General features: G+C 47.8%; 1 protein-coding gene across 3 annotated transcripts in view; it reads right to left on the reverse strand.

Moving 5' to 3' along the window:
• The window catches only part of LOC145358806 (3',5'-cyclic-AMP phosphodiesterase 4C-like), a 307,845-nt gene that overhangs the window by 75,175 nt on the left and 206,053 nt on the right, over nucleotides 1-26,617 (reverse strand). Inside the window, exon 1 of one of the 3 annotated variants that reach the window (XM_080213114.1) lies at nucleotides 24,751-25,674. The exons of 1 other annotated variant lie outside the window; for it this stretch is intronic. In XM_080213114.1, the coding sequence (XP_080069240.1) occupies nucleotides 24,751-24,836 (86 nt within the window). In that variant the 5' untranslated portion in view covers nucleotides 24,837-25,674. Of the gene's footprint in view, nucleotides 1-1,636; nucleotides 1,759-24,750; nucleotides 25,675-26,617 lie in introns of those variants that run through there. One more of the 3 variants, XM_080213113.1, reaches the window with a different exon arrangement.

The raw sequence follows: 26,617 nt of genomic DNA on the forward strand, positions 1-26,617 counted from the left end.
GGGGAGAATGTGCAAACTCCAACACACACAGTGCCCAAGGGATTGTTAGAGGGATTGAGTTTCAGAGCCATGAGGTCATGTTGCAGCTGTACAAAACTCTGGTGCGCCTGCACTTAAGAGTATTGTGTACAGTTCTGGTCGCCGCATTATAGGAAGGATGTGGAAGCATTGGAAAGGGTGCAGAGGAGGTTTACCAGCATGTTGCCTGGTATGGTGGGAAGGTCTTATGAAGAAAGGCTGAGGAACTTAAGGATGTTTTTGTTAGAGAGAAGGTTAAGAGGTGACTTAATGGAGGCATATAAGATGATTAGAAGATTAGATAGGGTGGACAGTGAGATCCTTTTTCCTTGATGGAGATGGCTAGCACGATGGGACATAGCTTTAAATTGAGGAGTGATAGATATAGGACAGATGTCAGAGGTAAGTTCTTTACTCAGAGTAGTAAGAGTGTGGAATGCCCTGCCTGCAACAGTAGTGAACTCGCCAACATTAAAGGTATTTAAGTGGTCATTGGATAAACATATGGACAATATTGGAATAGTGTAGGTTAGATGGGATTTAGATTGGTTTCACAGGGCAGTGCAACATCGAGGGCCGAAGGGCCTGTACCACGCTGTAATGTTCTACGTTCTAAGCCAGGAATCGAACCCGGTACCTGGGCACTGTGAGGCAGCAGTGCTAACCACCGTGCCTGCCATTAAACTCAAAAAAAAAGCAACTAACACAGAGGAAAGTGAGGACAAACTGGAACAGAAAAAGGGAAGGAGAATCAGCTAGAAATTCTGCACTTTCCACCCCTCCTCCAGGAGAGGGAAAGAATGGGCTGAGCTGTGATGCCTCCCACAGTGCAATATCTTGCTGTGTTTGGCCCTTGATTAAGAGCAAACTGCTGGTTACTCCAGGGAGAGGTGATAATGCCACCGACATTGGGGGTTGGGGGGGTGGGGGGGGAGATCAATTGAGGGGTGACCGGCTCAGATCGACAGGCTTGGAAAGCGAGAGTGATGTTGCGGAAATGGAACTAGCCAGGATGTCAGAGTATCTTTTCGAGGTGTTGAAAGAGATCACTAACTGGCTGCACCTCAACAACTTTCAAAATGATGTTTCTGTGATGTTATCGGGCAGGTACTGACAGTTCCCACCCTCAGCACTACCCAGCTCCCTCCCCACATACTCATCCACTCTGCTCCCATACCCCTCTCACTCTCCCTTCCCCAATACCTCACCTGCCTCTCCCTCTCTGAGCCCCACTCCGAATGAGAGAGTCTGGTCCTGGAGGGGGGTGGCGGGGTGGGGGGATATCCCATTGCAATAAGGTTAGCTAGTGCCCCAGCCAATACTTGTCCCTCGATCAACGTCACTGAACCAGGTAACGTTATTGTTTGCACGTTGCTGTTTGTGGGATCGTGCTGTGCAGTTTTGAACATTAGAACACTGGCTATACTTTGAAAAGTGCTTCACTGACTGTAAAACACTTTGGGACGTCCTGCGGTGGTGAAAAGGTGCTACGGGAATGCAAACCAGTTTGTGTTTCAATCCACCTGCCCTCCCCCCACCCCCCTCCCACATCATCCTTTCAACCCTCCCCCTCTCCCCAGCGCAGAGGAAAGAGAAAAGAAACAGCCCCGGAACGTACCGTCTGCGCCTCTGTGCGATATCGATGGGACGGTTGACAGAACAGGGCGATCCGTGCCCGCTGCCCATTCTCACTGGCCTCTCCAGTGCTGGCAGGAACTCAGAGGCACCAGGCAAACTCATGCTGTTCCTCGTTCCAACCCCCAGCCCACCACCCCCGCCTCCAACAACACTCTCCTCCGTCACAGCTGGAAGCTTTTAACTAAACGCGGGCCGTCAATGATGTCAAGAAGCCACAGAACTTCCTGCAGTTCAGCCCCATTGCTGCAATGGGCCGGCCTTTGCCCTTTCTTCAGGAAAGCTGTCAAGTCGAGTCGGTACGTTTCCTCTCCGCTCTGTAGAGGGGCTGAGGTGAGCTTCCTTCTCGCTGCCTAACCACCCCCACCATTCATTCTCCCCCCTCCCTCGCTAACAGTTACTTGCTTCGCTGAAGACTAGGCAGAGTTTCTCTACAACAGGAACCATTCACAGTCCAGCTCTTGTCAGTTAGCACGGTGCGTCATTGCCACAGAGCAGAGTGGGTGGAATCGCTTGCTTAACCCCTCTGGCTTGTACCACCCTGATAAGCAGTGTCCTGCTCCACTTACATCTCCGCTGAGTGGGGGACTTGGACGGAGGATCTTCCGAAGGTGCACCACACTGGCCCCTTCACCCCTCCCCAGCCTCAGTGTATATCTCTGTGTAATCAGCACTTTTAACTCCTAATGGGTCCCAGATGTCAGCAGCTTCTGCTCCTCTCTGCTGTCCCCTCCACCTTCACACATTTGACAGCTTCTCTCTCCCTCTGCTGGTTAAAAATGTTCCCTCTGTGGGACCACATTCACTCAGTTTTCATCACACTCTCTCTCTTTCTGTGTTGCACTTTTTCCATTGATAGGTTAGGGGTGTAGAGGTCACCTTGCACAAAAAGTAAATCAATCAACTTTTAATCATCTAGTTATCTTAGATCATTGAGTTATCTTAAATCTGCATTTTGGACAAGGCAAGACTTAATTAATGATGTGTTGCCAGTGTTGGACTTGGGTAGACACAGTAAGTAGTCTCACAACATCAGGTTAAAGTCCAACAGATTTATTTGATTGCACGAGCTTTTGGAGCGTTGCCCCAAACGCTCCGAAAGTTCGTGCTACCAAATAAACCTGTTAGACTTTAACCTGATGTTGTGAGTCCACTTACTTCACTCAGTTAATGGTAGGGCATTGGAGAGAGTGAAAGGACAAAGAGATCTAGGGATACAGATTCATAGTTTCTTGAAAGGGGAGTCACAGGTGGACAGGGTGGTGAAGAAGGCACTTGGCATGCTTGGTTTCATTGGTCAGAACATTGAATATAGGAGTTGAGTGTCTGGGTGAAGTTGTACAAGACATTTGGTAAGGCCACACATGAAATACTGTGTACAGTTCTAGTCACCCTATTATAGAAAGGATATTATTAAACTAGAAAGAGTGCAGAAAAGATTTACTAGGATGCTGCCAGGACTTGATTGTTTGAGTTATAAGGAGAGGCTGGATAGACCGAGACTTTTTTCCTTGGAGTGTAGACGGCTAAGGGGTGATATTATAGAGGTGTATAGAGAGGGGCATAGATCAGCTATACAGTCAATATCTTTTCCCAAAGGTACGGGAGTCCAAAACTAGAGGGCATAAGTTTAAGGTGAGAGGGGACAGATACCAAAGAGTCCAGAGGAGCAATTTTTTCCACACAGAGGGTGGTGAGTATCTGAAACAAGCTGCCAGAAATAGTAGCACAGGCAGGTACAATTCTGTCTTTTAAAAAGCATTTAGATAGTTACATGGGTAAGATGGGTATAGAGGGATAAGGGCCACATGTGGGCAACTGGGACAAGCTTAGTGGTTAAAAAGCAGGACGGCATGAACAAGTTGGGCCAAAGCGCCTGTTTCCATGCTGAAAACCTCTATGACTTTATGCTGAGTTACCAAACCTGCTGCTGTGGGAAATAGTTTCTCCTGAATTACTCAGTCAAAATTCTTCACACATTTTAAACAGAATGACTAAACCTGTTCTTAACGTTCTCTGTGCCAAAGAACCTCTCCAGCCTCTCCAAATAATCAAATCTTTAATCAAAGCTGTCTTCATTCCAAACTCCCCCTTCAAACCCAGCCAGCCTCTGGCGTCTTTCTGCTGGGTGAAAGATTGAACGAGAGGAAGTTTATTTCTCAAGATTCAGGTATAGCAAGAATGAAAGTATTTAAATATTGTGATTTTTATTGGGCAAGGGTTTGAAAGGATTACAGAACCAAGGTGAGCAAATGGAGTCAACATATTAACCAGCCATGGTCGAACTGAATGGTCTCCTCCTGTTCCTGTGTTTATCCCCATCTTTAAATTATACCCTGGCATTGCCTCTCCTTATCTCTGAATCAGCCTCCAGCTGTACAATCCTCTGAGATCTCTGTGCTGGTCCCATGTGCAACCTCTTCATAGGATCATAGAATCCCTACAGTGCAGAAGGAGGCTATTTGGCCCATCAAGTCTGCACCAACTCTTTGACAGAGCATCTTATCAATGCCCTCTCCCCAGTCTTATCCCTGTAACCCTACACATTTACCATGGCTAATTGCCCTAACCTACACACCTTGGGACACTAAGTGGCAATTTAGCATGACCAATCCACCTAGCCTGCACATCTTTGAACTATGAGAGGAAATTGAAACACTTGGAGTAAACCCATGCAGTCACAGGGAGAACGTTCAAACATCACACAGTCACCCAAGCCGGAAATTGGACCCAGGTCCCTGACACTGAGAAGTGCTAACCACTGTGCTACCATGCCACCCTCTTAACATAAGAACATAAGAAATGGGAGCAGGAGTAGGCCATCTAGCTCTTCGAGCCTGCCCCACCATTCAACAAGATCATGGCTGATCTGAAATGGATCAGTTCCACTTTCCCGCTTTCTCCCCATAACCCTCTTATCCAAACCCAACTTCCATCACACACCATTGGCAGCCGTACCTTCAGCTGCCTGGGCCCCAAGCTCTGGAATTCCCTCCTTAAACCTCTCCGTCTCTACTTCTTTCTGTCTTCCTTCAAGAATCTCCAAACCTGGCTAAGTGACCAAGCTTTACAGTCGCACAGTGGTTAACACTGCTGCCTCACAGGGCCAGGCACCTGGGTTCAATTCCTGGCTTGGGTCACTGTCTATGTGGGGTTTGCATGCTCTCCCCATGTCTGCATGGGTTTCCTCAGGTGCTCCAGTTTCCACCCACATTCCGATGGTTAAATGCATTGGCCATGCTAAATTCTCCCTCAATGTACCTGAACAGGCACCAGAGTGTGGCGACTAGTGGATTTTCACTGTAACTTCATTGCAGTATTAATGTAAGCCTACTTGTGACTAACAAGTAAACTTTATAAGCCTTTGGTCACCTCTCCTCAAAACCTCAAGTAACTCAGTGTCAACCTTATGATGTTGCCTGACTGAGCTTGGGGTGTTTCACTGTGAGAAATGTGGTTAGCACCACTGCCTCACAGTGCCAGGGACCCGGGTTAATTCCAGCCTTGGGTCACCGTCAGTGTACAGTTTGCACATTCTCCCCTTGTCTGCATGAGTTTCCTCCCACAGTACAAGGATGTATAGGTTTGGTGGATTGGTCATGCTAAATTGTCCCTTAGTGTCCAAAGATGTGTAGAATGCAGCTTCCACAAGGAGCTGATGGGGTGGGATAAACAGGATTAGGAGACTGGGATTGAATCAGGCAGGAGGTGTTGCAAAAGTTACCAAGTCCTCCTGGTCACCATTTGTGCCAATCTCCCGGTGCCTGGGCAGTTGGCAGAGCAGGGAGATGAGGGGGGAACAGGTCAGCAGGCACTGGCATGGATCTGCCTGCCCCCGGCACACTGTAGAATTGCTTCACTCAGCCAGTGACGTGCCTGCCTGTGTCTCCGTTCTGTTCACTGTCTCGGTGTCTGCCCAGGCTGAGCTGGATATTGTCTTCCTCACTTTGACACTTATTTTCTCAAAGCAGGGCTTCAGCACTTTAGAATTTGAGAAAGTTGGAAAGCCTGACTCGCACACAAAGACACTCCTTCTGTGTCTACAGTTTCACTTAAAGTATATCGATTACTGAGGGAGTTTCTGGCTTCATTAATTGCAGCGGTTGTTTACTGTGCTGACTCTTTCACACTGAATCAGAGAGACCTGCCCATTCCCTCCAATTCCCCAGGAAGTCCCACTTCGCAAACCACACCCCCCACCCCCCCCAACTCCCCTCCGCAGAATCCCTCCAACTCCCCACATCCCAACGACAGCCATCAGGAGACGAAGTCCACAGGAAGTGACAAGATGTCCTGACGCACCCCCCGCCATACATTGTGTCCCTTCACAAACAGAATAGGGATATGCATTTTTATAGTGTCTTTCACCACTTTGCAGCCAGATTGGTTCCTTGTGGAGTGTACTCACTGCTGTGATGTAGGAAACAGAGCAGGAAATGTGTGCACAGTGCAATCCCACAACGTGATCTTGGGCAGATACCCAACTTTAGCGACGATTGAGGAAGGCATCTTAATGGACACATGAATAGGTAGGAAATAGAGGGATACAGACCGTGTAGAGGCAACAGGTCTTTCATTTAGAAAGGTGTAATGTGTCAGCACAGGCTTGGTGGGCCGAAGAGCCTGTAGCTGTGCTGTACTGTTCTTTGATTCATGTTGCCCTCAGAACTCTGGGGGGAGCTCCCTGACTCCTCCCAAACACTGACCCGAGAATGTGTTATCTTCACCCAAGGGGTCAGATGAAGACTCACTTTGAAGCATAACCTGTGTTAAAAGGTCAAGTGTTCAACCACCACCCCCATGCTCCCCCACCAACTCCAAACACTAGATGCAGTGCCGAGGGAGCGGTGCGCCGTCAGGGGGACAGTGCCGAGGGAATGCTGCACTGTCAGAGGTGCCATCTTTCTGATGAGATGTTAAATCGTGGCCCTGCCTGCATTCTCAGGCAGATGTAAAAGACCCCACACAGAATTGTTATGGTGCAGAGGGAGACCATTTGGCCCATTCTCCTCTGGTATCATGTCCTGGTAGTATCCAGCTCCTTAGCAAAGACAAACGCAAAGAATTAATTTAATATCTCAGCAACGTCCCCTGACTCCATGCGTAAATTCCCTTTTTTGGTCCCTAATCAGCCGCCCTCCTTCTGAACCCGTTTACTATTTATATCTGATGGAAATCTTGGGGATTCCTCTTCGTGTTGGCTGCCAGAATCGCTCTTAGCTTCCTGAGTTTTCTGTTTGGCCTCCTCTTTGAACCTTCTGCATTCCACGGTGCTTACTATGGAGCTGGCAGGTGATTCTCCTGGTTACCCGCTCACTCTTCCTGCTGGTGGGGTTTAAATTAACTGCTGCGTTTCTAACAGCGACGACACTTCAGGAAGACGGCATTTCCTCAGCTGTCGGGAACGAGACGCTCTGATGCGATAAGGTGCTGGACGGATGCACCACTCCGTTTCTCTGGGGCCTCTGCAGGGATCGTGAAGCTGGCATTCCAGCCAAAGGGGGAAATGCAGAAGGTGAACAGTGAGTGGGGGGGGGGGGGGGGGGGGGGGGTGCGGAAAATGACAGATCCTGACAGAGACGGACATGCGCCCCGGGCTTGGATACGGTTCCCTGATGGAGGCCACACCTGTCACCCCCAGGTCTCCTCACGGTTTCCCACGTCATCACCAGGAACCACACGGATTCTCCAGCCTGCCTGATAGGCCGGGTTCCAAGCTAAGGTCTCCCCCCGGGACTTGAACCCTCCCCATTCCTGCTCTTTGACCCCGAACCTGCGATGTTATTCCACAAGGCACGTGCCCACTTCCTCACCTCTAAGTCAAACTCTGGCATTGGTTCAATTCCTTCATCGTGTTGCCTGACTGCATGATGATTGGCCCAAATAGAAAAGACAGTACAGTGCATCTCCTGGGCAACGGCTGTGGGCCTGCCATGTTTAAATTGGTTACCCTGGAAACAAAGATGGTTTTGTTGCCTCTGTTTTGCTTTTATTTTCTTTGCTAATTTCTTTCCTTGTTCTCCCCCGGGGGGGTGGGGGCGGGGTAGGATTTCTTCCCCTTTTATGTTGCCTGCCCTCTGGTTAGCAAGGTTAACATTCCAAGCGTCGTTCCGATTGTGTTACTGTGTGGGAGGGAGGGGTTGCCATTGAGAGGTGTAACGCGAGTCAAGATCCAGGTGTTCCTCTTCCATCTCGCGCCAAGCAAAGAATTTCCTTTACATAGCACCTTTCACCCTCCTCAGGACAACCTCACGGAGAACGGAGTACCCTTGGAGGTTGTTGCTGTTGTATCAGAGGAAACTCAGCAGCCAATTTTATACAGCAAGACCTCACAAACATGACAACGACCAGATATATGTGAAGTTGGTTACACAGTAGGAGCTGTACAGTACAAAAGAGGCCCTTCAGCCCAAAACTACACTAAATCTACACTAATCCTGCTTTCCAGAACTCGGCCCATAGTGCAGTGGAATCTGAATCATTGAACAGTGTGAAGGAGGAGAATATATTTCTGATTTTAAAAAATGGGTTAAAGGGATATGGGGAACAGGTGGGGAGGTGGATTTGAGACCAGGGAGAGATCAGCCACGATCTGATTGAATGGCAGAGCAGGTCCAAGGGGTGGAATTTGCCTCCTCCTGCTCCTGATTCCTCTGTTCCTCTGTTGTCAAATGTTCATCCGCATACTCTTTTTGAAGGTTGGGAGGTTTCCTGCCTCTATTATCCTCCCCGGCAGCACATTCCAGACTCCCACCACCCTGCAGGTGAAAAGACTTTTTCCCAGATCCACTCGAAACTCCCTGCCCCTCACCTTAAACTATGTCCCTCGTTATTGACCCTTCAACTAAGGGGAACTGCTGCTTTCTATCCCCTCACAGCCTTATACACCTCGATCAGGTTGCCCCCTCAGTCTTCTCTGCGAACAACCCAAGCCTACCCGACCTCTCTTCAGAGCTGAATCGCTCCGGACCAGGCAACATCCTGGTGAATCTGCACCCTCTCCAGTACAATCATATCCGTCCTATAGTGAGGCAACCAGAACAGCACACAGTACTCTAGTTGGCCTAATCAATGTTCTGCACCACTCCCACATTACCTCCTTGCTCTTGTAATCCATGTCACAACTGATAAACACAATAAGAAGTCTCACAATACCAATTTAAAGTCCAACAGGTTTATTTGGTAGCAAATGCCACTAGCTTTCGGAGCACTGCTCCATCATCAGGTGAATGGCAGTTCTATTCACAAACAGAGCATATAAAGACACAAACTCAATTTACAAAATAATGGTTTACAAAATAAAACAATAATTTATAAAATAATCAACCATTATTTTGTAAATTGAGTTTGTATCTTTATGTGCTCTGTTTCTGAATAGAACTCCCATTCACCTGACAAAGGAGTAGTGGCAAAGCTAGTGGCGTTTGCTACCAAATAAACCTGTTGGACTTTAACCTGGTGTTGTGGGACTTCTTACTGTGCTTACCCCAATCCAACGCCGGCATCTCCACATCATGGCAACTGATGAAGGCAAATGTCCCTTGTGTCTTCTGAATCAACCTTTTAATCTGTCCTGCTGCCTTCAGAGATCTGTGAACAAATGCCTTTGTTCCTCTGAGCTTCTCAGTGTCCTGCCATTCACTGAGTTTTGTTAATCCTTCTAAAGTGCATTACCTCACACTTTTCAGGGTTAAATTCCATCTGCCACTGCTCGGCCTCATTTGAGAAGGGATATACTGGCACTGGAGGGGGTGCAGAGGAGATCCACTAGGTTGATTCCAGAGCTGGTTTATGAGGAGAGACTGAGGCTATACTCATTGGAGTTCAGAAGAATGAGGGGGAGATCTTTTAGAAACATATAAGATTATGAAGGGAATAGATAAGGTAGAAGCAGAGTTGTTTCCACTGGCGGGGGAAACTAGAACTAGGGGGCATGGTCTCAAAATAAGGGGAAGCAGATTTAGGACTGAGTTGAGGAGGAACTTCTTCACCCAAAGGGTTGTGAATCTGTGGAATTCCCTACCCAGTGAAGCAGTTGAGGCTACGTCATTGAATGTTTTTAAGGCAAGGATAGATAAATGTTTGGACAGTAAAGGAATTAAGAGTTATGGTGAGCGGGCGGGTAAGTGGAGCTGAATCCATGAAAACATCACCATGATCTTATCGAATGGCGCAGCAGGCTCGAAGGGCCAGATGGCCTACTCCTGCTCCTAGTTCTTATGTAAATTAGCTGTAGTGTAACTATGGCACCCCTGCAACTCCAGATAAAAATATAACCGCGGGTAATGCTTTTGAAACAGAGCAGGGAAGTCCTCCCCTGGCTCCCGGCCAAACTGTCTATATCTTCCTGCAGCCTAACAGCTTCTTCCTCATTATTAACCACCCTGCCAATCTTCTGTGGGTTAAATATTGGCCGGGCTGTGTTCCTGGTGAAGGATGTGAGGCAAGGTTCTAGGGTCGGGGACTGAGGCTTTGGGAGGGGTGGGGGTGGGGGTGGGGGGGCGCTTTCCACTCCCATTTGGCTTGGTACTGGAAAATACATTAGAATGCATTAGCAATTATATTGTATTAGCAATAGCATTAACGGACTTGGAATCAAAGCCCCAGCTCCCGGGCTGTGCTCCTGGTGAGCGTTGTGCCAAGGGGACTCTCGGGGGTGAGGGCAGTGCTCGGGCAGGGTGGGAAGAGTATTGTGTCAGGGTAATGCCAGGGAAGTGCCAGTTTGATGCTGGGGTGGGAGTGGCGGGCGCCTGGGTTGTTTGCTGGGACGACCTTTGAAAATGGCGCTGGGTTGGTCGAAGAACCGAGTTGATGGCAGGGTGGGTGAGTCAGGGGCTGCCCCACCAGCCATGTGTCCTGGAACCCTCACCTGCCTCCTTTCCCTTCTCAGTCCTACACTGTATGGCGTGAAGAAGGCTCCACCGCCACTGGCAGGGTCAGTGCCCGTTTTTCCGCCCAGCGACAGGCTTGGCCAATATTAGGGAGAATCCCAGTCTGGATCCGGTGGACAGCAATCAATTCAAGCCAACACTGGGTGGCAGCAGAGGGTCACGTGTCGAACAGTCCTCCTGGGCTACTTGCTGTCATGATGGGGATGTGCTGGCGTTGGACTGGATCACAGTAAAAAGTCTGACAACACCAGGTTTTAGTCCAACCGATTTATTTTATAGTAAACTCACAAGCTTTCGAGGGGACTCCCTCTTCGTCAGGTGAATGGAGAGTTCTGGCCTCAGACAGAGCATATAAAGCACAGACAGTTTACAGATTACTGATTAGAATGCGAATCTTTACACCTAACCTGCTGTTCAAGTCCTAAAGTGGCCGACAATGTGAGTGGAAGGAGCACTGATCACAGGTTAAAGAGATGTGTATTGTCTCCAGACAGTACAGTAAGTGAGGTTTTGCAAACCCAGGCAAGTCACGCAAAGGAAGGTATTAAGTTGCATTTCTGTAGTGCCTTTCACATCCTCTGGGCATCCCAAAGTGTTTTTCAGCCACTAAAGGGTTTCAAATTACAGTCATGCTTGAAGGAATTCTTATCATCAGACTTAAAAAGGAGTTGATCTGACTGGTGATTCATTTTACACAGAATTAATAACACACAAAAGGAGTCATTTAGCGTATCAGGTTGTGCCAGCAATAACACTGTGTGGAGACCTCCTCCCCACCCTCCCTCTCCGGCTTTATCTCATCCAGCTCTGTGTCTCCTTCTTCCTTAAAAATCAGGTTTTGTGATTTCTGGAAAACTAAATGCAGGAACAAATTGCATTTATGTAGCACCCCTAACACGTTAGAACATCCCAAATAGATTCTGCCCAACACTGAGGCTAGGAGCACCTGAAATAAATACTTGTGCATTCTTTAAACCTGCAAGAAAGAGTGATGAAGATCCACTGTATAAAACAGGTATCCCCGGACCTGTTCAATGAGATGTTTCACCTGATGGTTAGACACCACATCAGGGCTGGGGTGAGTTGGGGGGGGGGGGAGGTGTTGTTTGAGGGGTGGGCTGGAGGCACTACGAGAGGGGCTGAAAATACTGTTGCAGCTTTAAAGACCGTTTCTGCTTTTCAAAGGGTGGCACAGTGGTTAGCACCGCTGCCTCACAGCGCTAGAGACCTGGGTTCGATTCCCGGCTTGGGTCACTGTCTGTATGGAGTTTGCACGTTCCCCCTGCGTCTGTGTGGGTTTCCTTCGGGTGCTCTGGTTTCCTTACACAGTCTGAAAGATGTGCGGGTTACATGTGTACTGGCCATGCTAAATTTCTCCCTCAGTGTACCTGAGCAGGAGCCAGAGTGTGGCGACTGGGGGATTTTCACAGAAACCTCGTTGCAGTCTTAATGTTGTGACACTAATAAATAAAGTTTAAATATGCTATTTGTGTCCTCGCTGGCCCCAAAGTGTTTTACAACCAATGAAAGCAATCAGAGCAGGGGAGGGCGAGAGGAAATTTAATGCAGGCATTCAAAATTGCCAGGACACGTGGTTAAATAAATCGGGGTAAACTGTTTCCAGTGGCAGCGAGGTTGGTGACTGGAGGGGTACAGATATAAGTTAAATTAGCAAAAGAGCCAGATGGGAAGATGGGGAGAATTTATTTTGTCTCAAATGCAACGAGTTGTTATCTGGAATGCACTGTCTGAAAGGTCAGTGAAAAGCATGCCGGCACAGTGGTTAGCACTGCTGCCTCACAGCGCCAGCGACAGGGGTTCGAATCCAGCCTCAGGTCACTATCTGTCTGTGCAGAGTCTGCACAATTTCCTGTGTCTGCATGGGTTTCCTCCGGGTACTCCAGTTTCCTCCTATGCTGCAAAGATGTGCAGGTTAGGGGGATTGGTCATGATAAATTGTCCCTCACTGTCCAAAATTGGGTAGGTTAGATGCGTTAGCCATGGTAAATGCGTGGGGTTACAGATATCGAGTGGAGGAAGGGGCCTGGGTGAGATATGCTGTAAGAGAGTCAGTGCAGACTCGATGGGCTGAATGGCCTCTAGGGATTCTCTGATTCGAAGCAGATTCAATAATCGCTTTTCGGAGAGGGTTGGATAAATTTTGAAAAGGGGAACAAAATAAAGGGCTGTGGGGAGGGACGTCAGGACTGATCGAATGGCTCAAGAAAACAGGTTAAAACGCTGGCCTAGTCACACACACACACACATCCCACAAATAACCCTGAACGGTCTCCTCCTGTGCTGCGAGGTGACTGTGTGCACTCAAATGTCCCAAGATGTGTAGGCAAGACTGATTAGCCATGGGAAACGTGTGGGGTTATGGACATAGGGTCGGGAGGGGCCCTGGGGGGGTAAGGTACTCAGCGAGGGCTGTTGCCGACTTGTCAGGCCGAATGGCCTCCTGTAAAAGTTCCTGTGAAAGTGAACCAGCCTTTTTTTAAAGTCAGAAAGCACAGCAACAATTGTGCACAGCAAGATCCCACTAACAGACGTGTGAAAGGCCATCAGGATGAGGAAGACCGAAGGAGAAATCATACGATCATAAAATCCCAATAGTACAGAAGGGAGCCATTTGGCCCATCGAGCCTGCACCGACAACAATCCCACTCAGGCCCTATCCTTGTAACCCTATGTATTTATCCTGCTAATCTCACTGACACTAAGGGACAACTTAGCATGGCCAATCTACATAACCTGCGCATCTTGGGACTGTGGGAAGAAAGTGCATGATCAGCCATGATCATATTGATAGGTGGTACAGACTCGAAGGACCAAATGGCCTACCCCTGCACCTATCTTCACTGTTTTCTATGAAGCTGGAGCACCTGGAGGAAACCACGCAGACATGGGGAGAACTTGCAAGCTCTGCACAGACAATGGCTCAAGGTTGGAATTGAACTGTGAGGAGGCAGTGTTAACCACTGCTGCTCCGTTTATTACAGCCAGGGTTAACCAGAATGAGTCTGAGAGGCTCAGCTCCTGAGCTCCTGCAAGACATAGAAACAAGAAGGAGCAGGCCATTCGGCCCTTCGAGCCTGCTTCACCATTCATTTTGATCATGGCTGATTATCAAATTCAATAACTGGAGTCCCCCTTCCCTCCATATCCCTTGATCCCTATGGCCCCAAGAGCTATATCTAATTTCTTCTGGAAATCAGACAACGTTTTGGCCTCAACTACTTTCTATGGTACCGAATTCTACACATTCACCATTCTCTAGGTGAAAAAATTTCTCCTCATCTTAATTCTAAAAGTTTATCCCTTATCCTCAAACTATGACCCCTACTTCTGGACTCCCTCACCATCGAGAACATTCTTTCTGAATCTACCCTGTCTATCTCTGTTAGAATTTTATAAGTTTCTATGAGATCCCTTCTCACTCTTCTAAACTCCGTGAATGTAATCCTAACTGACTTAGTCTCTCCTCGTGACGGACCTGCTGCTATCTCGAGAATCAGCTGGGTAAACCAAGACCAAGAACACTCAGCAGAAACTAACTTTCTCTCAGCAAATCCATTATTTGTTTTTGGAAAGCAGAGTGAGTTTTACTTTTAGAATGTTGCGTCTCGGGAGACTGACTGCATTCACAGGACTCTGAGAAAGGTCCTAACTTGTTTACTTAACGGATAAGTAACATTGTGGGTAGAAGCAAGACTGCTATTTATGTTCCAACAGCCAAGCTAGCCTCTTCTTATCTTCTTTAAAAGACTGAAGATCCGTGGGGCCTTTGCCACGTGTTCACGGAGCACATCCACAGGGAGCAAGGATGAGTCAGGTCCAGGAAATGCCCAGTTCAAGCCCAGGCCAGTAGTTTCCACCAGCTTTGTTCAGACAGACTCTCCGCAAAGCTGCTCCAGTGATGTTCAAGAACATGGGTCTGGGGCGGGAGATCTGCTCTGCGCCCTTGGGACGAGGCTTGGTTGCTGCAATCTTGGATCTTGCCCTGCCAGCTGAGTTGCAGCAATGAGAGTTAAATCAGCCTGCCTGGCTCAGCAGAGACCTCGTGGGGCTCAGACAGGGAGGGGGGTTTCCCCATTGGAAAGCCCCACAGTCAGGAGACTAGACAGGATTAGACCCAGCATGACAACAATACTGAAACTTGCACCGTAGAAAGCATTCTTTCTGGTTGTATCACAGCTTGGTATGACTCCTGCTCTGCCCAAGACCGCAAGAAACCACAAAAGGGCGTGAACATGGCCTAATCCATCACGCAAACCAGCTTCCTGTGCTTTACAACCAATGAAATACTTTTGACCATCATGCAAATCACACAAACCAGCCTCCCATCTATTGACTCTGGCTACAATTCCTGCTGTGTAAGCCAGCTTAATCAAAGACCATACACACCCCGGACATTCTCTCTTCCACCTTCTTCCATCAGGAAAAAGGTACAAAAGTCTGAGGTCACGTACCAACCAACTCAAGAACAGCTTCTTCCCTGCTGCCATCAGATTTTTGAATGGACCTACCTCGCACTAAGTTGATCTTTCTCTACACCCGAGCTATAATGTAACACTACATTCTGCACTCTCTCCTTTCCTTCTCTATGAACGGTATGCTTTGTCTGTACAGCACACAAACAATACTTTTCACTGTGTGTTAATACATGTGACAATAATAAATCAAATGAGAGAGTCGGCGGGAACCTAAAAGTGTTGTTAAAGTGGAAATGATACATCAGGCCGATTCTGGGATGAAAGGGTTAAATTAAGAGGGTAAACTTCCTCAATCAGACTGGCATTCCCTCCAGTTTTGAACCTAGAGGGGGTCGCCTTAACTGAGCTTCAAGATGATCAAAGGATTTAATGGTTTCTCTCGATGGATCCTATTTCCTCTGGTGGGGAGGGACGAGGGGGGAAATCTGGAACTCTCTCCGGGGTGTGGGGGGGGGGGCGGTGGGTCAACTGACATGAAGATTTTTGTTAAATTCCAGGGAAAGGACAAAGTGGCGAATGGAATCAGCAACAAGGCAAAACATACCTTTCTCAGATGGCACGTGTTAGCACTGCCGCCTCACAGCGTCAGGGACACAGGTTGGGTCACTGTCTGTGTGGGGTTTGCACATTCTCCCCATGTCTGCGTGGGTTTCCTCCGGGTGCTCCAGTTTCCTCCCACAGTCCAAAGACGTGGGTAGGTTGATTGGCCATTTACTTGCCCCTTAGTATCAGGGGGATTAGCTAGGGTAAATACATGGGGTTATAGGGATGGGCCCTGGGTACGATTGTGATCGGTGCAGACTCGATGGGCCAAATGACCTCCTTCTGCTCTGTAGGGAATCTATAATTCTATAAACAAATGTGGATGGATGGTTAAGAGTTAGAAACAATCCAGGGGACTTGGAACGTAGGAGAATGAGAGGTGACCTTATTGAGGTGAATAAAATCATGAGGCGCATCGATACGATGAACACTCCTAGTGTTTTTTCCCCAGGAAAGGGGAATTGAAAACTAGAGGGCATAGGTTTAAGGTGAGAAAGGAAAGATTTCAAAGGGACCTGAGGCGCATCTTCTTCCCGTAGAACATAAGAACATAAGAAATAGGAGCAGGAGTAGGCCATCTAGCCCTTCGAGCCTGCCCCGCCATTCAATAAGATCATGGCTGATCTGTCTTGGCTCAGTTCGCCCTCTCCCCATAACCCTTAATCCCCTCTCTTATCAAAAACCCATCAACCCGCGTCTTAAAAATATTTAGTGAGGTAGCCTCCACCACTTCAACGGGCAGAGAATTCCAGAGATTCACCACCCTTTGAGTGAAGAAGTTCCTCCTCAACTCTGTTCTAAACCGCCCCCCCCTTTATCTTGAGGCTGTGCCCCCTAGTCCTACTATCCTTTCTGAGCGGGAAGAGTCTCTCCACCTCTATCCTATCCATCCCATTCATCATCTTATACGTCTCAATGAGATCTCCCCTCATTCTTCTAAACTAACGAGTACAAGCCTAATTTATTCAGCCTCTCCTCATAGCTCAACCCCCTCAACTCCGGCATCAGCCTAGTAAACCTCCTCTGCACTCCCTCCAAGGCCAAAATATCCTTGCGTAAGTACGGCGCCCAAAACTGCACACAGTACTCCAGCTGCGGCCTCACCAATGCCCTATACAGCCGCAGCAAGACCTCCCTACTTTTATATTCAATCCCCCTCGCGATGAAGGCCAGCATCCCATTCGCCTTCCTGACCACCTGCTGCACCTGCAAGCTGGGTTTTTGCGACTCATGCACAAGGACCCCGAGGTCCCTCTGCACCGTCGCCTGCTGCAGTTTTTCTCCACGTAAGTAATAATCCTTCCTACCATTATTCCTACCAAAGTGAACCACCTCGCACTTGCCAACATTAAATTCCATTTGCCATTTCCTGGCCCATTCGCCCAGCCTATCTAGATCCTTCTGTAGACTCTCCCCACCCTCCACACAATTTGCCTTTCCACCAATTTTGGAGGTAGTGTGGATATGGAAAGCTACCAGAGAAAGTGGTTGAGGCAGGTTCAAAGGCAACATTTAAAAAGCATTTGGATAAGTACATTGGATGGGAAAGGATTGGAGGGATATGGGCCAAATGTAGGCAATAGCTGAGGGCACCATGGTCAGCATTTGGGCCGAAGGGCCTATTCCAAAGCTGCATTGCTCTATGGTCTGTCTCCTGTTTCTGTGCTATGCTAATGAGGGGTGTAGTGTATTGGACAGTGAGCAGACCAGTGTCCCACAGGAGGATATCCACAGCAAGGGGGAAGGCTTCCCTCAGTATTCTGGTCAATGTTTATCTCTCAAATCATCATTATCACAGATTATCTGGTCATTGTCATGTTGTGTCATTGTGGGAGCTTACTGTGCACAAATTAGCTGCTGCATTTCCGACATCACAAGGCGACAGGTGACTGACTGAACGATCTGAAGGCATTACAATAAAAAATGCAAATCTTTCTTTCATCAGCCAAGGTCAGTAGCTCAGGCCTGAATGGTTCAGGAACAGACCAATGTTCCAATGTTATGATGATGACGACATTAGATGAAGCAGGATAGAGGCAGGTTCGTGCGGAGCATAGGTAAGCAGGTAGACACCTGATGGGCCAAATGGCCAGTTACTGTGTCACAAATCTTCAGAGTGCCAGAAAGATCCTTCCAACACCGACTGCTCCTCTACCTGCTTCACTGCTGCACTCAGTTAATTCACAGCTTGGTCGCACCGTGATCTCAACGATTGTCAACTTCATGCTAATGTCTACCAATCCCCTCCACCCCCACCTCAAAATTCCTCCAGTTCCAAATGCTCCCCCCATTCCCAAACATTCTGTTCCTCTGACTCAAGCTTTTTCTAACCAGCCCCATGATTAATGACGGAGTTTCATGCTATTAAAACCTTGCCCAATGTAACAGCGTCTCAGAGTTCAATAAATGTTCCATTCCCCAACATGCAAATCTTGGCTTGAAAGAGCAAAAACAAAACAATTCTCCTCCAGTAAGAATGTTTTGCAAAAGGTTTTAAATGCTCTTGTGAGGAAGTAAATTATTCGAGAGGCACAGTCAATGTTGAGGCCATTGGCTGCAAAACTGTTAGAATGTTTTGTATATAATTGTCATTGAAAAATATATTAACAATATTCCTTTTATTGATGGAAAGAAAATACTTTGATACTCAGAGCTGCAGCACCTTCTCCTCTGACACCCATCCCACTGTGCCTGGGCCATTACATGAAAAATAGAAGCAGGAGTAGGCCATTCAGCCCTTTGAACCTGCTCCACCATTCTTTATGATCATGGCTGATCATCAAATTCAATATCTTGATCTCGCCTTCCCCCCTTATCCTACGAGCCCCAAGAACCATATCCTGAGCTCCAACTGTTGACATAGAACTGGACCTCAATGTCAAAGTTCATTTAGTAGTCCAAGTAGGCTTACACTAACACTGCACTGAAGTTACTGTGAAAAAATATTACATTAACACTGCAACGAAGTTACTGTGAAAATCCCCAGTCGCCACACTCCAGCGTCCGTTCAGGTACACTGAGGGAGAATTCAGCACGGCCAATGCACCTAACCTTTCGCACCATGGGAGAAAACCAGAACACCCGGAAGAAACTTACACAGACACAGGGGAGAACGTGCAGACTCCACACAGACAGTGACCCAAGCTGGGTATCGAATCCGGGTCCCTGGCACTGTGCAGCAGCAGTGCTAACCACTGTGCCACTCTTCTGAGGACCCAAGCGTAGCTCTGACATTGGGTTATGTTGCAAATGGCCTGGGCATCAGAGAAAGTAACATGAGCCAGAAAAGCCCATTCAGACCCACCACCCTGTTCTGCCTTTCAAAGAGACCATGCTTGACTTATATCTTAACTCCATCCTCTTGGCTCCATATCTTGCCCTAGAATAATCTAAGAATATCAGTTTTAAAATGATCAACTGAGCTGCCATCTCCTGCCTTTCAGTGACAGAATATTTTACAATACCTCGGATTATGTTCACTCGTCCCGGACAAACTCGCCAGTGGAAGAAATTCTATCCATCCACCCCATCAATTCCATTCAAAGCCTCAATCAAATCTCCCCTTAACCTTCACATAATCACTGGTCAATAATGGAATTTTAATTCAATAAAAGTCTGGAGTTAAAAGTCTAATAATGTCAATTGTCGTATTAAAAAATCTATCAGGGTTCAACACTTAAATGTCCTTCTGGAATGGGCTAGCAAACACTCAGTTCAAGGGCAATTAGAAATGGGCAATAAATGGCCCAGTGATGCTGCCCACACCCCCTGAATGAATAAAAAAGCCCAATCTGTTCATTACCTCAGCGTTGCTGAGACGGGTTTCCGGGTCTATCATCTCTGATGGAATAACCCTCAACACTGTCCGCCTCTGTCTCTGCCTCATCATTTGCTGCTGAAACTCTTATCCCTGCCATCGTTACTTCCAGACTATTCACGACACTCTCCTGCCCAATTTCCTAATCCAAATAAACTTGAGCATCTCTGCTATCCAGATCCAAACTCCAAATCCTGTCCACCCAGCACCCACCAAACTCGCAGACGTATACAGAACCATCGCCAGACCGGGAGGCAATTTAAGTTCCCACCCTCACATTCGAATACCTCTACGGGTTTGCTATCGCTGTAATTCCCCTCTCTCTCTCCCCTTACACCCCCCACCCACCTCCTCCTTTACGCCCCCTCCCTCCCCCCTACCGGCCCCCTTCCCCGCAAGCCCAGCAGGCCTGCTAGATCTCAGTGTTCCTCCAATTCTGACTACTTGTCCACCTTCCTCACCCCTGATAGATGGGCTTTCAGTTATCAAGGCCAATGATACACTTACCTCCCTCATCCTCTCTGCCTTGCTCCCTCACTTTGCCTCTTTCAGATGCTTTTCAAGACCAACCCCTTTGCACAAAGCATTTGGTCATTTCACTATCTTGACACAAACATACAAATTTGGAACAGAAGCAGGCCATTCGGCCCCTCGATCCTGTTCTGCCATTCAATGAGATCATGGTTGATCTGATTATAACCTCCCACCTACACTCACCCCCTTGTTTAACAAGAATCTAGGAAATTCGGCATGTCTGCTACAACTCTGACCAATTTCTACAGGTGCTCCACAGAAATCATTCTTTCAGGTTGTATCACAGCTTGGTATGGCTCCTGCTCTGCCCAAGGCTGCAAGAAACTACAAAGGGTCGTGAATGTGACCCAATCCATCACTCAAACCAGCCTCCCATCCATTGACTCTGCCTACACTTCCCACTGCCTTTGCAAAGCAGCCAGCATAATTAAGGGCCTCATGCACCCTGGACATTCTCTCTTCCACCTTCTTCCGTCAGGAAAAAGATACGAAAGTCTGAGGTCATGTACCTATCGACTCAAGAAAGCTTCTTCCCTGCTGCTGTCAGACTTTTGAATGGACCTACCTTGTATTAAGTTGATCTTTCTCTACACCTTAGCTACAACTGTAACATTACATTCTGTACCTTTTCCTTTCCTTCTCTCCTACGTACGGTATGCTTTGTCTGTACAGTGCACAAGAAACAATATTTTACATTGCATCCTAATACGTGTGACAATAATAAACTAAATCAAAACTTCTGCCTGAAAACTATTCAAACACTCTGCTTCCAATGACTTTGAGGACGAGAGTTCCAGGGACTCACAACCCTCAGAAAATATTTCTTCTTATCCCCATATGTAGTTCAGTGCCAATTCAATTCTGATGATATTCCCATGACTTGTCCCGTGTGGTTAAAGGTGCTATATCAATGCAAGTTGTTGAACGGGGAGGATGTAAATGAGACACCAGGCATAACATCAGAGGAGACATTGCACCACCAGAAAGTAATGACAAGCAGGTTACTGGTATCAGTCAGTGAGTGTGTATATTTCTGGTGGGGGGCAGGGAGCGGTGAGATGCTCACAGCCTGTACACTGTAACTGATAGGGAAGGTCAGTAATCTGCTTCAGTGCTTTTGTTACGAATGTTGTGGATAAAGGGAAAAATTGATTATTGGAGGGGGATTTGACCTCAGAGGCAGAGAGAGGAAACACACCGATTGCTTTTTGCTCAAATCAGTGCCAGCCACATCTGGAGACAGTTCCATTGAATGAGTTGAAAAAAAATACTATTAGTCCCATTTTAATGTGGCTTTCCCCAACTCCCTCCACCCCTCCTATCCCAGCTCCCCTCTACTCCCCTCAGCTCTGCAGGAGCGAGCTACCAACTGAGATACTGGCACTGGACACCATCCCATGACCTCACAACTGGCTGTTCGACTGCTGATGGCATCGTCGTTCTCGCCATTCTCCCGGAGAAGTCATTGAGACAGTGATTCAGCAGTAGGAGAGCATGTACAGAACAAGAATGAGATTGGTATGTGAAGAATAAGCAGCAACTTGCATATCTCGAGCTGACATGCACAGAGTGGAATAACTTCTGATTTCACACTAGAGAGACCAACGCCACCTCAGTCCAGAGGTTTTTGTCCAATCCCTGTACTCACCACCTTCCTGTCAAGCAGCAAAATTGGCCACAATGTTTATCAGGAAGGGGGTGGGGGGGGCGGTGGTGAAAGAGGGGGGGAGGGAGGGAGGCACTCAGCACCCCAACCCCTCCTAGAATTCTGCAATAGCCCGTTCCACAGATACACCCATAACAAATCGACTTGGATTCTGTTTACACATGATTTATTCCCCTTATCCAGGAACCAATTCCATCAGAACATCATCAACTGGTCTCAGAATCAATACACACAGCAGCCTGAGGCAGCACTCATTCAGACAAATGGACAACAACAACCGCATTAATATAACACTTGTACAAGGAGGGAGAGCGGAGGCTGCGAGAGGGATTTTAAACAGAGTTGCAGTGTGATTGGGAGTCAGTGTCGCCAGCTGAGCACAGGGGGTGATGGGCGATTGGGTCTCGGGGTGAGTTAGGGTATATGCAGCTGGCTGGGAGGGTATTCGAGTGTTCTATCAGAGATTGTCCAAGTCTGCTGCAATCTCCAGTCAGAGATACTGAGCCACACCAAATCCAAAACATGAAGACAGGTTTGACTCATCAACCCCTCCCTTCAAAACCCTGAACCACAAAATGTAGAGATTGAAGGAGCTGGGATTGCCTCCCTTGTAGCAGAGAAGCTTAATGGAACCATCCATAACAAGGAGGATAAAAGCAAAGCACTGTGGATGCTGGAATCTGAAACAAAAACAGAAAATGTTGGAAAATCTCAACAGGTCTGACAGTGTCCGTGGGGGAGAACAGAGCCAGCGTTGCGAGCCTGGATGACTCCTCGTCAGAGCAAAGGAAAAGAGAATCAGCAGTGATTTATACTATGAGGGTGGCGCAGTGAGGGGTAGAATGGGACAAAGGGAATGTAAGTGAGTATACAGAAGAGGCTAAAAGTGTCCATTGAGAATGAGAATGGCAGAAGAGAGGTACAGATTGTGGAGGGGGGAGAGAGGAGAGCTGGAATGAAGAAGTGGAAAAATAGAGGAGAGAAAGGAGGATAAAACGGATGAATAAAATGAAATAAAATAAATTGAAATGGGGTGAAGGTGGAGGAGAGAGTTCGTGCTCTGAAGTAGCTGAACGCAAAGGCTGCAATGTTTCCAATTGGAAGCTGAGGTCCTGGGTACAAAGAACATTACCCATGTCCCGTCTGCAGAGATATCCCCACACACAGTTACTGCACAATGCAGTGACTGATCAGAGGTAGGCAAACACAACAGCCAGATCCCACAGGCAGCCATCCGCTATCAAGATGAGGCAGAAATCTTAGCTTGGACACTGGAAAACTCTCTTCCTTTCTCCTGGATAGTGTAGTGGGATTTTTTCCATGTCTACCGTTTCTGAACAGAACCTTGCTTTAATATCTCATCCAAAAGGTGGCACAGTGCAGCACTTGCCCAGTGACTTCATTGGTATAAAAAGCTGGATTATAAACTCCAGGCATGATGTGTGGTTTGAATTGTCAACCAGAGCCAGCTCTGTGCTACACCATAGAATCCCTACCGTGCAGAAAAAGGCCATCCAGCCTGTTGCTCAGCACCTACTCTCTGAAAGAGCCACCCACCCAGGCCCTCCCTTCCACCCTGTCCCAGTAACTCTGCACATTTACCCACGGCTAACCCACCTGACCTGCATATCTTTGGACTGTGGGAGGAAACCAGGGCACCCGGAGGAAACCAATGTAGACACAGGGAGGATGTGCAAACTCCACACAGTGTGGAGTTTGCACAAGGCCGGAATTGAACCCAGGCCTCTGGCACAATGAGGCAGCTGTGCTAACCACTGTGCCACCGTGTCTACCCAAAACAGAATTGGCCAAGCAATGTAGTAATTTTAATGGTCAAGAAATAAAAATCAGACTTGCATTTCTATAGCACCTTTCACAACCTCAGGAAGTCCCAAAGAGCTTCACAGCTAATACAGTATGTTAAATGTGCAATTACTTCCATAATGTAGGAAACACAGCAACAAATTTGTGCACAGCAAGCTCCCACAAACTGCAAAGTTAACAGATCGTCTACTTCAGTGATATTGGTTGAGGGATACAAATCTGCCACTTGTACCTCTGCTCCTCATTGAAGTAACGTCATGGGATCTCCATCATCCTCCTGAGAAAGCAGATGGGACCTTCAACAGTGCAGCATTCCCTCAGCACTGGCACTGGGAGTGTCATGTGGGATTTTGCACTCATGGTTCCAGATTGAGACTTGTCGCAGGGTTGGTGCTGGGGGGGCACTGTGCTGTCGCAGGGTCGGTGCTGGGGGGGCACTGTGCTGTCGCAGGGTCAGCACTGGGGAGCGCTGCACTATTAGAGGCTGCTGTATTTTGGATGATAGCCACTAATAGTTGGCAACCTGGTCAATATTTACCCCTCAATCAAGATTACAAAATTAGATGGGGGATGAAGGGAGGAATCAGACTGCAGTTTGTGGGATCTTGCTGTTCAGAAATTGGCTGCTGAGTCTCCTGTATTAAAACAACGAGTACAGTTGAGAAAATTCACTAACTGTAGAACTCTTTGAGAGATCCATAAAGTGCTTTGCCTCTAACTCACAGAGTTAGAGCGAATATAAGAACTAGGAGCAGGAGTAGGCCATCTGGCCCCTCAAACCTGCTCTGCCACTCAATAAGATCATGGCTAATCTTTTCATGGACTCAGCTCCACTTACCCACCCGCTCACCATAACTCTTAATTCCTTTACTGTTCAAAAAATCTATCTTTGCCTTAGAAACATTCAATGAGGTAACCTCAACTCCTTCACTGGGCAGGGAATTCCATAGATTCACAACTCTTTGAGTGAAGAAGTTCCTCCTCAACTCAGTCCTAAATCTGCTCCCCCTTATTTTGAGACCATGCCCCCCTAGCTCTCGTTTCACCTGCCAGTGGAAACAACCTCTCTGCTTCTCTCATATCTATTCCCTTCATAATTGTGTACGTTGGACCCCCCCCCCCCCCCCATTCTTCTGAATTCCAATGAGTATAGCCCCAGTCTACTCAGTCTCTCCTCATAAGCCAACCCTCTCAACTCTGGAATTAACCTAGTGAATCTCCTCCGCACCCTCCCCAGTGCCAGTGGCTGAGATTGTATGTGGGTTTAAAGAGCTCTCAGATTCTGCCACTGTTTTTTCTGTATCCTCCCCTCCCCAAGTAACTCACCAAATCCACGAGTGTCTGCGACTGGGGAAGTGGCTGAACTGTAGCCGCCTCAGCCTCTCCTTCTGCTCCCAAGTTAGAGGATCCATCTATTCCCTAAACTCCTGGCAATCGCTGTCCTTCCTCAGAGGCGGCACTGGGCAAAATTTAACATCTTCCTCTTGGGGCTGGGCTTCACCGGGAGAGAGAGTCAGGGGGAAAACAGTAGTCTGGAGTTTGGATTTTTGTTTTCCCAAAATCTGTCTGTCTTCTCTTAAGCAGCAGCCGCTGAGCAGAGCTGCCTGTCCGGGTGCTGTGGGAGTTTTGGGGGAAATTATACCTGGCTGTATGCCACCCTCCCGGAAATCATTCCGCGAGTGCCCATTTCTCCAGGATATGAAAAGCAGAGAGAACCACACCTGGGACAGCTCCAGAAACCGCAGCCCCAACAACGCTTGGTATTTCCAGCGAAAAAAAAAAATCCCGACCCCGCTTCCCAAATAAAAAAGCGCACCGAGGCAGAGAGAACAGTTTAGGCGAAAAGTTTCTCCAGTTTGCTGAGTTTCCTCCTCCTGGGGGCTGTTGTTACTTCTCCACCTCTCTCCAGTGTGATACAGGACAGGCGCTTATTCTGAGTTCAGTTTAACAAGTTCCTTTCCGGATAAGACACACGATCCAGGCGCTAAGAAGGAAGTTCCCGTCCCGGGACTCTCACCTGAGCTCCAACAATCAAGCTATTCACAGGAAAACATAATTTGCAATCCAACCCCCACCCCAGATCCGGGCAGCGTTTACAAGTTCACTCGCTTCTTGGAATCTGATACTGGTTATCAGCCCTTCTGTAATGAGTAGGAATTTTCTCCTTCTCACAAACCTTTACCCCCGCCGTTCACGGATTTACTTGAGCTATTTACTGCTCAATGAGTAACTCCCCCACCCAGAAGCGGAATGAACTTACTCCTGTGTCTCCCTAGACGAGAGTTGCCTCTTTTGTCTCAAACACTCCTGCCTGGGTTGTGCTAGAATTTTGCTTTTTTTCAGTGTAGTGGGAGGAATCAGAGCCCAGTCAGAGGCTGGCTCACAGCCCTGGGGTATAGGTACAGATTTCAGTGGGGAACAGGGTCGATTGTGTGTGGTTTTAGATTTTCTAAGTGATCTCTTCTGCCTTTCCAGGGGCTAAATATGACATCAGAGATTGTGTGTGTGTGTGTGTGTGTGTGTGTGTTTTGATCCATGCCATAGCTTCCCAGTGATAAGGGAATGTTTGTTCAGAAAGAGAAAAAGAATGTCAGAGGGGAGAATGTGCAGACTTTTGTTAACAGGATTTGTATTAACCCTTTCAGCCATCCCAAGAGGTAGCATGCAGCCTTGACTCACACCCTTCCCCTCAAGGACCTGGGCTGGAGGTCACGCTGGTTGCTGCCCCTCTATACTGCAGCGATATTCTGTGTCCAGGTATCCCTGGCGAGGAAGTATGTGGTGTCCAAGGGCACTGTTAACGCCTTCCATGCCCGCTGGGCACCGCAGGGACTAGGGTGCATCACTGACCCCTTTAATCACATTTTAATTTGATGTTTTAACTTTCCTTTCCACTTTGTCTTTTGTTCCAGGTGGTTCCCCCCTCCTTTTGGGTTGGTTTATTTGATTGGCCAGAAAGATTGGCCTGGAGGTCATACCTTGATCTCCAGGGTCAGCCTCAAGCTGAGTGGGCTGTCCTCGTCTCTGGGTCTAATCCCTGTCCAGAGAGCTGAGCCCAGTGCAGTGCTGGGGGAGTGCTGTACTGTCAGAGGTGCTGTCTTTTGGATGGGATCTTAAACCAACCCTCTGTCAAAGATGTCATAGATTCCATCCCCCTGTTTTGATGGAGATCTGATAACCAGGGTCCATGCAA

The sequence above is a fragment of the Carcharhinus amblyrhynchos genome, chromosome 26 (genome assembly GCF_965287045.1).
Source record: "Carcharhinus amblyrhynchos chromosome 26, sCarAmb.v2.hapA, whole genome shotgun sequence".
Taxonomy (NCBI): domain Eukaryota; kingdom Metazoa; phylum Chordata; class Chondrichthyes; order Carcharhiniformes; family Carcharhinidae; genus Carcharhinus; species Carcharhinus amblyrhynchos.